The sequence below is a fragment of the Hyaena hyaena genome, unplaced genomic scaffold (genome assembly GCF_003009895.1).
Source record: "Hyaena hyaena isolate Hyena2069 unplaced genomic scaffold, ASM300989v1 scaffold_780, whole genome shotgun sequence".
NCBI lineage: Eukaryota > Metazoa > Chordata > Mammalia > Carnivora > Hyaenidae > Hyaena > Hyaena hyaena.
The window spans coordinates 894391-907033 of record NW_024081410.1 but is presented as its reverse complement, the minus strand read 5'-3'; the positions used below and the strand labels follow the sequence as shown (position 1 = coordinate 907033).

The following is a 12643-nucleotide window of genomic DNA, read 5'->3' as shown; positions in this document are numbered from 1 at the left end:
AACATTTTTATTTAACTACAGATTTAGATAGAGGACAGCGTTTTCACTTATCTACTCTTCTCCCTTTGCCATTCTCAATTGTCCTCCTCCTAAAAGAAGTGCTGAATTCTAGTTAAATGGTGGGTAGTTTGTAAAGGGGGTTCTGAAGGTCTGTTAGTCATTCCTGGTTGAACTAGCAGAAGCAGCAGCAAACTCCAGAGGCACTGTTTCCTATCTCTTATGATGCCCTTAAGCCTTAAGTGCCAGAGGTTTCACTGAGTACAGCTGTAACAAGTAGGCAGCTGTGTATATGTATAAGTGTGTCTGTGTAAATAATACATATGGCATTTACAGAGTAACTTGGGAAAATCAAACCTATTACAGCAATTTACTTTGAAAATCTGAAAGAATTTTTTTTTTAATAATTTTTAAAAAATATTTATTTATTTTGGAGAGAGGGAGGGAGAGGGAGTGTGTGAACAAGGGTAGGGCAGAGAGGGAGTGGAGACACAGAATCCAAAGGAGGCTCCAGGTTCTGAGCTGTCAGCACAGAGCCCGACATGGGCTTGAACTCACGAACTGAGGGATCATGACCTGAGCCTAAGTCAGACACTTAACCAACTGAGCCACCCAGGTGCCCCAATCTAAAGAATTTCTTTCTTAAAAGTCTATTAGGCTTTTAAGGGCATCACGTTAGGGCATCATGGAAAACTGACACACAATAGAAATGCATTCTCTAGCCCTCACCTACATAATTGCTGCAAAGTAACATTTTACATGGAGGTGTGTGATCCATGTGAATGACATGGAGGCAGAAAAAGGTATACTGCTCAGAACTGCTGAGAGCAAATATTCTCCTAAATCTTAATATCTGAAAACTCTGGGCCAGGTTTGCCAACCTTAGCCCTAATAACATGGAGGGTGGGATAATTCTTTGTTGTGGGCTGTCTTGTGCACTGTAGAGGTTTAGGCATGCTGACACTTTGCCCGCTAAGATGCCAGCAGCCGTAACCAAAAATGTCTCTAAACACTGTCCAATGTCCCCTGAAGAACAAAACCATCCCTGGCTGAGGACCACTGACCTAGTCCATTGTTTGAGTTAAGGTTCTACCATTTAATACTCAAAACCTTGAGAAGTATAAAAGTACTAGGGAATCTCCTAACTTTCAGAGAAGTGAAATAAGGATGACAGAATGGTTGTGAAGATCAAATGAGTCAGATGTAACAGTTCAGTATATCCCACAAATAAGCACCGCTATCATTCCCACTACTACTCACTCTTACTACTCATGGCTATCCTGTATGACTGGGTAGGTCACCGTAACTAGATTGTATTATTTGGAGTGACCAACACTGATGACATAGGACAAGTGTCATAGGTCTATACATTTCTTACAATCATGAATCTGGTCAAAGACCTTGCAATTTAACCTGTGGTGTCTTGGTAACACACATGGACAAAGATAATCAAGTTACTTAAATAACCCAATGAATACAGTGGACAGAAAGCAAGCTCCTTCCCTAGATGAAAGTTTAATTTTATATTCACTGTCTTCAATTTCTCTTATTCTATTGGGAGGTGTCATTTCTCAAACTAATGATTATCTTGAAAACAAACAACCCAAAACAGTGCCCATGGTCAAGAAAGTCTGAAAAATGTTCCATGGAGTAGATCCTTCTTGTTTGATTTCACAAGAAACATCAGCATAGTAAATAGAAAGAAAGACATTTGCTTGAAGTGGCATTAGTGAGACATAGTTACATTTCAATTTTGGACAACACTAGCCTAAAGACATGCCGCCTTAAAAAAATAATGGGCTAAACTCCATTTCTTTCCTTACAGAATAAAATAATATGGTGCACGTTTATCACCCAACTCTGTTAAATCTTAATATTTTGCCACATTTGCTTTAGATCTCTTACTTTTTAAGAAATATTAAAGCTCAAGTGCACACAGCATTTTATTTTTTTGCTCTACTGCTTCTTTTTATTTTTATTTTTTTTAACGATGTAAGTTTCAGCTCAATGAATTATGATGAACTAAATTCACATGAACACCACCAGGCATAGCACCAGGTCAAGAAATAGAACACGGACAGTCTCCGAGAGCCCTATTTGAAATTTTCTTACAAACCCGTAATACCTCCCAGCCCCTGACATCACTCCCATTATTCTGTATTTCATTATAACTACTTTTCTTTGTTTTACTACCTAAACATGCACCCCAAACATAAGAGTTTATTTTTCTTACACTTTTGAATTTTAAATAAACACATCACACACATAGTACGTATTTCTTTGGGGACTGGCGTCTCTTGAGAAAGATTATTCTTGTGAGATCCACCCATGTGTACTTAGTTGCAGTTTGTGTTCACTGGGCTACTATGATCACGTGGTAATTGATGCACTGTACCATTGTTGGACAGTGTTTCCAGTTTTTATCCATTATGAAAAATGCTACCAACATTTCTGCATATGTTGCCCAATACATAAGAAATGTACATTATTGTTTATCGGTTGGGTACATACTTAAGAATGGAAATGCTTGGTAAAGCAAAAAAATCAGCTTTTACAGCTGAGCTCTTCTCCAAGGCAGCTGTTACCACTTACATGCCCACCAACTGTACTTGAGAGTTCTCGCTGTCTCACGTATTTGCCAACTCCTGGGAAGATTAGTAATCTGGAGTTAATGTGTAGTTTTAGATCTAGCTGGTTAATGTCGTCATGTTTGTTGGTCATCCGGATGACTTTTGGTGAACTGTAGATTTAAGTCTATTGTCTATTTTAAAAAGTTATTCTCTTATTGGTTTCTATTAGCTTGGAAAAAATATCTAATATAGACACTATTGGATTGTGTTGCAATGATCTTTTCCTAATATGTGAACTTCATTTTTACTCCCTTAATGACATCTTTTGATGAAAACATGTTAATTTTAATGTAGTCCAATTTACCAGTCTTTTCTTTTGTACACAGTGACATTTGTGTCCTAAGAAACCTACAAATTATTATTCTTTTAAATATCTACCCTCCACTCTGGTTACTTTTTATCTTTTGTTGTAAACAGCTTTACAATAACCAGTCTAAATGTTTTCCTTCCCTCTTACATTTATTAAATTATTTTTTAATGTTTTATTTTTTGAGAGACAGAGAGAGACAGAGCGTGAGTGGGGGAGGGGCAGAAAGAGAGGGAGAGCTGTCAGCACAGAGCCTGATGCAGGGCTCAAACCCATGAACATGAGATCATGACCTGAGCTGAAGTCAGATGCTTAACCCCCTGAGCCCCCCAGATGCCCCTATTTATTCATTTTAAAATTCATCTTGGAGGTTTATAGTAAATCATTCCAATCTGTGGTTTTAATATCTCAGCACCTGTAAAAAAAGTCTCAGCTATTTTCTTCAACTATTGCTTTTTTCCCTACTCTATCCTGTCTCCCCTTGGGACTCCAAGTAATGCAAAGTTCGAGCTTCTTCAATTTCCTCCATTGTTTACCTTCCCTTCCCTTCCCTCCCTCCCTCCTTTCTTTTCTTTTCTTTTTTTCTTTCCTTCCTTCCTTCCTTCCTTCCTTCCTTCCTTCCTTCCTTCCTTCCTTCCTTCTTTCCTCCCTCCCTCCCTTTCTTTCTTTCATCTCTGTGCTTCATTCTGGATTCTACAGACCTATCCTCTTCATAATTCTTCAGGTGTATCCGATCTAGGGCTATTAAATCAATCCATTAAGTTCTGGATTTTATTATTATATATTCACTTCTGAGAGCTCTATTTAGTTCTTTTGATACTTTCTCATTCTCTGTTGAAAATTTCAACCTGTCTTAATCACCTTGATTATAATAAGTATAGTTATTTAATGTCTGTGCCTGATAGATCCAGTATCTGGAGCCCCTGTGGGACATTTGTTTATTGCTAGTTCTCATTCATAGTCCCTTTTTTCCCTTGTGAGATTTATTATTTCTAACTATGTGCTGGGTATTTGATTTGAAAAACTGTTCACAGAAGTAACTACAGACTTATAAGATAGTTTCTAAAAAGGATTTGTGCTTGCTTCTGCCGGTACCTAGCAGGCACTAACACTCTGAATAATCCAAATTGCAGGACTGAGATTATTCGGTGTTGAGCTACACACAGTACTTGTGAGACCAGGACAATTTCTGATTCAACGGTTTCAAGCATGCAGTCCTTTGGAATCCCAGCCTAAAATACAGGAGGAATTACTAGAGCTTCTTCAGCCACTCTTTTGGGGAGTCTAAGAAAAACAAGTTTTTCAAGATGTTCAGTTGCCTCTTCTGGGGGAGGTTTTACTAAATGTTTCCCTTTTCTTTGGATTTCTACCTTTTCTAGGATTTTAGCCTTAGTAATTCTTTTCTTAAAATGCTTATTTATCCATTTTGAGAAAGAAAGAGTGCATGTGCACAAGCATAAGCAGGGGAAGGGCAAAGACAGAGGAGAGAGAATCTCAAGCACAGAGCCTGACATGGGGCTCAATCCTACAAACCATGAGATCATGACCTGAGCTAAAATCCAGTTGAGCACTCAACCAACTGAGCCACTCAGGTGCCCCAGCCTAAGTAATTCTTTATCTGTCATTTAACTCTCTGGTGCCTTCAAGATTTTTAAATATTTTGTAACCAACTTTTCCAATTGTTATCCATGGAATGTTGGTCTGGATCATCTAACTTGTCACTACTAGAAGCCCCCAATACTTACTCCTGCGTACTTTTCCTTAATCTTACTTCCTTTTCTCTCTTACCTGGAATTTAATGTTTGGTATGGTTTTATTATATACGTATTTCATAAGAACAAGTTACATTTTGCATATTATAAAAAATTACTAAATGTCATACTGTTATTCAGTACTATTTTTGAGGTTGACACATTTAGTATTAGTTCATTAATTTTAATTGTTATGTATCTATATTACTATTAAAATCTACCTACCAAATAAATTGTGGTATACTCTAATATACTGTTGTGTTTAAGTGTATTTCAGTTATTAATTATTAAAATCAATAGAAAAAAATAAATATTCTTAAAAATGACTGCTTGTGTACATCTGATATTTTCTCTGGGGTATATACCAAGAAGTAAATTCTTGAATAGTATATGAACATCTTCAACGTTACTGTCCGAATATTCACTAAAGTAAAAGCGACTGCATCTGTCAACACTTTTAAATTATTTCATTATTTTTTATTTTAACAAGTGTGACTTATACAGAACTGTGGCTTACTTGTCATTTCCCTAATCATGAATAGCACTGCATATCTTTTGTTAAGTGCATCAGCTAATGGATTTTCATTTCTATAAAATGCCCATATTTTAGTTGGGTTGTTTTCTTATTTTTTTCCCCCCTTAATTCTGTATTATAACATTTTATCAGGTACATGTATTACAAATAGATTCTCCCATGCTGTGGCTTTATCTTTCTATTTTATGTATGGTATCATTTGCTGCACACCAATGACTGCAAATTTCAATAGTCAAATCTGATTCTATTTTTCTGTTATTCATTTTGAATCTTAATCTTGCTAAAGAAATTTTTACCCGCTCAAAAGTTCATGAAGATGGTCTCCTCAATTTTCTCCTAAAAGATTAGCTTAATTTCTTACTTAGATTTGCATTATTCCCATGACTATCAGATTTTTATATTTACTATGTAGTAGGAACAAATGGCCCTATTCTCACTGCCACCTTTTATTTCAGGTCTTCAGTATCTCAAAAGTACATCAGCTATGGGACTGAAGTCAGCAGTCATTACTCTTAAGAAAGAAGAAAGGGTACAGTTCTATTTATTGACCAGGGTAGTAGGTATGTATTCTCACTGTGCTGAAATACACTGAGCTGCACGCTAATAGTCTGTAAACTCTTCTATGTGCATGTTGTAATGGTGTGCTAAAGCTAGCTCATGCTGGGTCATGAGTGTCAACTATTTAGCAGAAATTTTGTGAGTTAACTGTCAAACTGTCACTGGCTTAAAATCAGCCATTAAGAAATTATATCATTAATTTTGACAAAAGTAACAAATGAGTAATTTTTCTTTTCCCAAACAGCATATGTGTCGGTAATATTTCTTTTCTATTTCTTAAAAAATTTTATTGTTGTTTTTAAATATTTTTTAAAATGTATTTACTTTAGAAAGAGAGAAAGGCAGAGGGTGAGCAGAGGAGGGGAAGAGAGAGAGGGAGACACAGAATCTGAAGCAGGCTCCAGGCTCTGAGCTGTCAGCACAGAGCTTGATGTAGGGCTTGAACTCACAAGCTGAGATCATGACCTGGGCAGCAGTTAGACGCCCAACTGACTGAACCACCCAGATGCCCCACCCCCCAATATTTTTTTCTAGAGAGACAGACAGACAGCACGAGCAGGAGAGGGACAGAGAGAGAGAGAGAGAGAGAGAGAGAGAGAGAGAGAAATAGAGGGAGATACAGAAACCAAAGCAGGCTCCAGGCTCTGATGTGAGGCTCAAGCTCACAAACAGTGAGATTATAACCTGAGCTGAAGTAGGACGCTTAACCGACTGAGCCACCCAAGAGCCCCTGTCTGATTTAGTCGGTTAAACATTCAATTCTTGAGTTCAGTTCAGGTCATGATCTTATGGTTTGTGAGTTCAAGCCCCACATCTGGCTCTCTCTCTGTGTCAGTGCAGAGTATACTTTGGTATATAACTCTGGTGGAATTTATGCTAAAAAAGCAAAAGCTTCAGCATGTAATGGCAAATATACTTTGGTGTTTATTGCAGCACAACTTGTGGGTGCAAGAAAATCCCCAAAAACCAAATAACTAGAAACAACATGGGGGGAAAAAAGGAGAAAGAGAGAGAAAAAGGCTGGAAAACTTATGGTGTATATATATTTTGGAATACTATGCAACTACTAAAAAAGTATGAGTAAAATCTATCATACTGGCCTAGCGGTATGCCCAAAATATATTCAGTGAGGAAAAAAAAAATGTACAAAATACATATATGGTACAATTTAATCAAACCCCAAAGTATTTCTTTATACATAAGTATATGTTTTTATGTAATTTTACAAATATAAATAAAACTGGAAATACTCATCCATACCATTCCCACTGATTGTCCTGGGAATGGAGGTGTAACTGTTAGGGGCTGCAAGAAAGAGCAGTAACTTTTTCGATGAATACGTCTATGTTGCTGGACTTATTTCAAAAGGTTATTTTTTAATTTAAAATAATCTAGTAAAGTTTAATCAATCTTATTTTTAAAAGGGTGAATCATAACAAAAATTATAGAAGTGGTTGGCTTATCTGTAATTTCTTCCTATTTTATTCTAACTTCTTTTATTGCCAAGCTTTTTCAAAGGTCATTTTCATCAAGGATACTCTTGTATTAAAAATTTATTCACGATCCTTCACTGCCTATAGGAGTAAATCTGAAATTAGTAAAGAGCACTAAAGTATGAGCCAGGAGATGTGGGATCTAGTTTTAGTTCTAATGAGTGAACCCACGTTGTCACGGCGGCCACAAGGAAAATGAGAGACACCTACAGTAAGGCACGCATTCGAAGGCACTATGAGAAGTGTGGCTGCATGATCCGAGGCTAGGATTCTAGCACTGCCACTTCCTAGTTGTGTGATCGTAGTAAGCATGCTATTTATCCTTTTTTAAGCCTCAGTTTCTGATTCAGTAAAGTGGGGCTACTAATACTGATCTTTCAGGGTTATAAGAACCATTAAAAATAATATATATAAAGCATCTACCCATAATGCAACCTAGTAGCTACCAACAGATGGTTTCTGTTATTATGAATCTTCCTCATTCTATAGCCAGCATTTCAGGACCTTTGCAAACACCAATATATTTTTGAATTATTTAGGAATTACTACAGGTGAAATACTGAGCTAGGAACTTTATATACACCATCTAATTACATTTTTTATTAAATTCATATTTTATTATTAAATATTATCATAATAGCCTCAGATTGTGTGACTTAACCTTATTTTATGGATTAAAAACTGAGGCTAAGGTTGTGTAATTTTATAAAGTTATAAAGTCTGTAACACTTCACTATAGTTTATTAAAGCATTTTCAATTTGCAGAGTAGGAACTTAAATTTAAAATATGAAGTCAGAACCATGAGACTCAAAGCCCATGTCTGGGACAGCTGTGCCATGTGCTGCCTCAGATGTGAGCTCTTCTGGATCTATCCTTGCCCCCTTCCCTGCCTCAGGCCCAACTTGAACTCTACCTGTTTCATAAAAGTCTGTCACTCTACCACCAACACAGTCTTTTCGTTTTTGTCCTACTTAAGTTTTCAGTCTAGAACATCCATTCAGGCATCAACATATTGCAACATCACAGAGTATGCTGTAAGTGATTTTTTTTCCTGCTAATGCTGTTTTTTTTTCTTTTTTTTGTTTTTGTTTTTGTTTTTTTTCAATATGAAATTTAAATTCCTTAAAGACAGAAGAGGTAACCTTTCCAAGTCATAACAGACGTACCTACCTTTGGTAAAATGATAGAATATATGCATTTTCATAGCAAGGTACAATGACAATGAGTTGTGATAATTAAGAAAACACTCAAATGGTGAAAAGACACGTTTGTGACACAAGTAGTACCTTGGTAACAGTGACAGGCAAAGAAAAGACAGATGGTACATGGTAATTTTCTGATTGCAGAACAGAGGGCAATGAGCACTAACCAGAAGTTCTTTGGTCTCCCATTCTGTCTTGCCCTAGATTTGACAGGCTGTAGATATTAAATGGCTGTGGACAATGTAAAGAGAAAGAAATCTAATAGTTGCTAAGAGATGAAATGATCAGTTTTGAACCTTTTATGACCTCAACTATCCTATCATTTTCACCAAGGCTCAAATTAAATCAACTACACTTTTAAGTTTGGAATTAAATGTGAACACAAGCATTCACATTGTTTCTGTAAGCAGACACACTTATGACAATAATTTCACATTACTAATTTAAACCTTACTCAATATCCATCACAATGGATAAGACCATATCAAGCCTATTTCAGTCTAGTCTCCATATCCCCTCCAGAGGTGAGGATACATTTTAATAAAGCAAGATGTCTTTCATACATTGAGAATATTATATTAAAAAGTGCTAAAAATATATTCTCCCCTTTACGTTGCCCCAATAACACTTCTGGGAAGAATGTGTAGCGAGGGGAGAATATACCTCTTAGAGATTTCTGGTTTTACTCCTTCCTCTCTTCTTACCGTTACTAGACATCGACACATGTTTGCGTAAGCCACAGAGAAGCTGGGCTCATCGATAGCCTTCTCAAAGACCAGGTCTATGACTCCCTTCAGGCGCTCCTCTGTGTCAACAGTAAGTCCTGACACTTGCTTCATCAGTTGGTTGAACATCTGTGGTGTCAATTTATTTAAGATACTTCGAACTTTTCTAAAAAGCTCCTAGAAAGGCCACAAAAAAGAAAAGAATGTTATCTTAACTATGACAGGATGATTCTTTCTATAAGGATTAGTATTTTAAATTCAATGTCCCATATTATTAGCAAGGACTGTGAACTAGTCAAAGAAATAATTAAATCCATCTATTTTAATTATTTAAAAAATTCTAAGTGTTTATTATTTATTTTAGAGAGGAAAGGAAAGACAGAGCATGAGTGGGGAGGAACAGAAAGAGAGGAGACACAGAATCTGAAGCAGGCTCCAGGCTCTGAGCTGTCAGCACAGAGTCAGACACGGGACTCAAACTCACTAATCACGAGATCATGATCTGACCTGAAGTTGTGACACTTAACCTACTGAGCCATTCAGCGCTCCTAAACCCATCTATTTTAACAAATAGCAAACATTATACCACTTCTTTTCACAACAGATGAGAATTTTAAGAATTAGGTATATTCATTATGGCAGTATACTTGGCGTTTGGCAATGTGTATTAAATAAGCTTTAAAACTGTAATTTTTTTTTTTTTTTTTTTTTTTTTTANTATTTCTAGGAGAGAGAGAGACAGCGTGAGCAGGGGAGGGTCAGAGAGAGAGGGATTCACAGACTGAAACAGGCTCCAGGCTCTGAGCTGGCAGTCAGCACAGAGCCCGACACGGGGCTCGAACCCACGAACCGTGAGATCACGACCTAAGCAAAAGTCGGACGCTTAACCGACTAAGCCACCCAGGCGCCCCTGTGATGTATTTTTTGAAGCAGCAATTATACTTTAAGAAATTTACTCATATTTAAGGATAAGTACATAAGATTTCAGCCACAATGACTTCCATTAGTAACCCGTTATAGCAAATAACTTAAATGTCCTAAAATAGGAATCTATCTAAATTAAGTTACAGAATACCAGGCAGAAGTCTTTTATTTTTAAAAATTTTTTTATTAAAAAAATTTTTTTTAACGTTTATTTATTTTTGAGACAGAGACAGACAGAGCCTGAGCTGGGGAGGTGCAGACAGAGAGGGAGACACAGAATCTGAAACAGGCTCCAGGCTCTGAGCTGTCAGCACAGAGCCTGACGTGGGGCTCGAACCCATGGACCACGAGATCATGACCTGAGCTGAAGAAGGCCGCTTAACCGACTGAGTCACCCAAGCGCCCCTAGGCAGAAGTCTTTTAAACTCTCATCAAATTAGGAATACAAGAGAACTTCCACCACTAGAAATAAAGCACCTATAACTCTACTTTATGGTGAAAGAAGGACTATTTTCCTTGTAAGAATGGGAATCAGGCAAAAACGTCCATTCTCACCACCCTATTCAAAGTCATACTGGAGGGGCACCTGGGTGGCTCAGTCAGTTAAGTGTCCGACTTCAGCTCAGGTCATGATCTCATGGTTCGTGGGTTTGAGCCCCACGTTGGGCTCTGTACTGACAGCTAGCTCAGAGCCTGGAGGCTGTCTTCGGATTCTGTAACTACCTCTCTCTCTCTGACCCTCCCCTGCTCACGCTGTGTCTATCTCTCTCTCAAAAATAAATAAAAAACATTAAAAGAAAAACAAAACAAAACAAAAAAACAAAACAAAGTCATACTGGAGGGCCTCATCAGTACACTAACTACAACCCATACAGATCATAAAGGAAGAAATATGACTCTATCTCTATTCATAAATGATAATGATTATCTATGTAGAAAATCATAAGGAATCTAAAATTGATACTAGAATAAGTGTAGCAACAATGTAGAATACATGTCAACATACAAATATCAATTTACTTCTCTATATTAGCAATAAACAACTAGAAAGTACCATTTACCACAGCACCAAAAACCATGAAATACTTAGTTAAAAATCTAACACAATATCCATAGGAGCTGTATAATGAAAACCATAAATCACTGATGAAAGAAATCAAGGATGACCTAAATAAAATGAGAGCTGTGTCATGTTCACGTATTAGAATATCCATTATGGTTAAGTTGTCCATTTTTGCTAAACTGACCTACAGATTTAACACAATCACAATAAAAATCCTAGTAGGGTTTTTGGGGGTATTTCGGGTAGAAATCAAGAAGCTGATTTGACTCTGGGAAAAACAAAAACAGAAACAAAAAACCCAGAGCAGCCTCAATGACTTTGAACTGTAACAAAGCTGGAAAACTCTTACAGCCTTATTTCAAAACTTACTATACAAAGACAGTGTGGTCCTTATCAGAGGACAGACACATAGATAGCTGGAATAGAACCTAAGTCTAGAACTGGATTCACAAATATATGATGAACTGATTTTCAACAAAGGTGCAAAGAAAACTGAATGGACAAAGTATAATTCTTTCAACAAACCGTGCAGGAACACCTGGATAAGGAAAAGAAAGAGAGAGAGAGAGAGAGAGAGAGAGAAGAATACCTTGCTTGCATGAAACACAAAAATTAACTAAAACTGGATCACAGACCAATATTAAAACATAAAACTGTAAACTTCTAAAAGATAACAAAGGAGAAGAGTTTTGTATTCTTGGGTTATGTAAAGATGCAACAGCAAAAGTACAACCTCTGAGTGCAAAAGTTGATACATTCCAACATGATCAACATTAAAAGCTTTGGTTCTACAGGACACTATAAAGAGAATGAACCAACAAACCAGACTGGGAGAAAATTTTTGCAAAAACACATATCCTATAAAAGACTTATATCCAGAATATATGAAGAACACTCAAAAGTCAATGATAAGAAAAATCACCACCCACCAAATCAGAGCAAAAGATATGAACAGAAATTTTACCAGAGAAGATACAAGAATGGCAAATAAGCACAAAAAAAGATGTGCTTATTCAATATATAATTCATTTGGAAATTCAAATTAAAAGAAGGAGATGCTACCACACATCCATCAGAATGGCTAAAATTTATAAAGCAGAAAATAATAAGTGCGATGAAGAAGTAAAATGATTGACTCTCATGCCTTGACAGGAGAAATGCAAACTGTTCCAATAACAACCTTGGAAAACAGTTTGGTGTTTTCTAATACGGCTAAACCTATATTTACCATACAACTCATGGATCCCATAGCTAGGATTTGACCCAGCAATTGCACTACTTGGTATTTATCCAAAGGGTACAGGGGTGCTAATTTGTTTTTTTTGTTTGTTTGTTTTAAATGTTTTTATTTATTTCTAGGAGAGGGAGAGGGGGAGAGAGAGAGAGAGAGAGAGAGAGACAGCGTGAGCAGGGGAGGGTCAGAGAGAGAGGGAGTCACAGACTGAAACAGGCTCCAG

At 36.8% G+C, this 12643-nt stretch overlaps 1 protein-coding gene across 1 annotated transcript in view; it reads right to left on the bottom strand.

The window, feature by feature from the left end:
• LOC120221380 (eukaryotic translation initiation factor 4 gamma 3) overlaps positions 1-12643 on the bottom strand; it is a gene marked incomplete at its 3' end in the record, with an annotated part of 80578 nt that overhangs the window by 24821 nt on the left and 43114 nt on the right. Inside the window, exon 8 of the mRNA XM_039218742.1 lies at positions 9179-9376. Coding sequence (XP_039074673.1) covers positions 9179-9376 — 198 coding nt within the window. The remainder of the gene's footprint in view (positions 1-9178; positions 9377-12643) is intronic.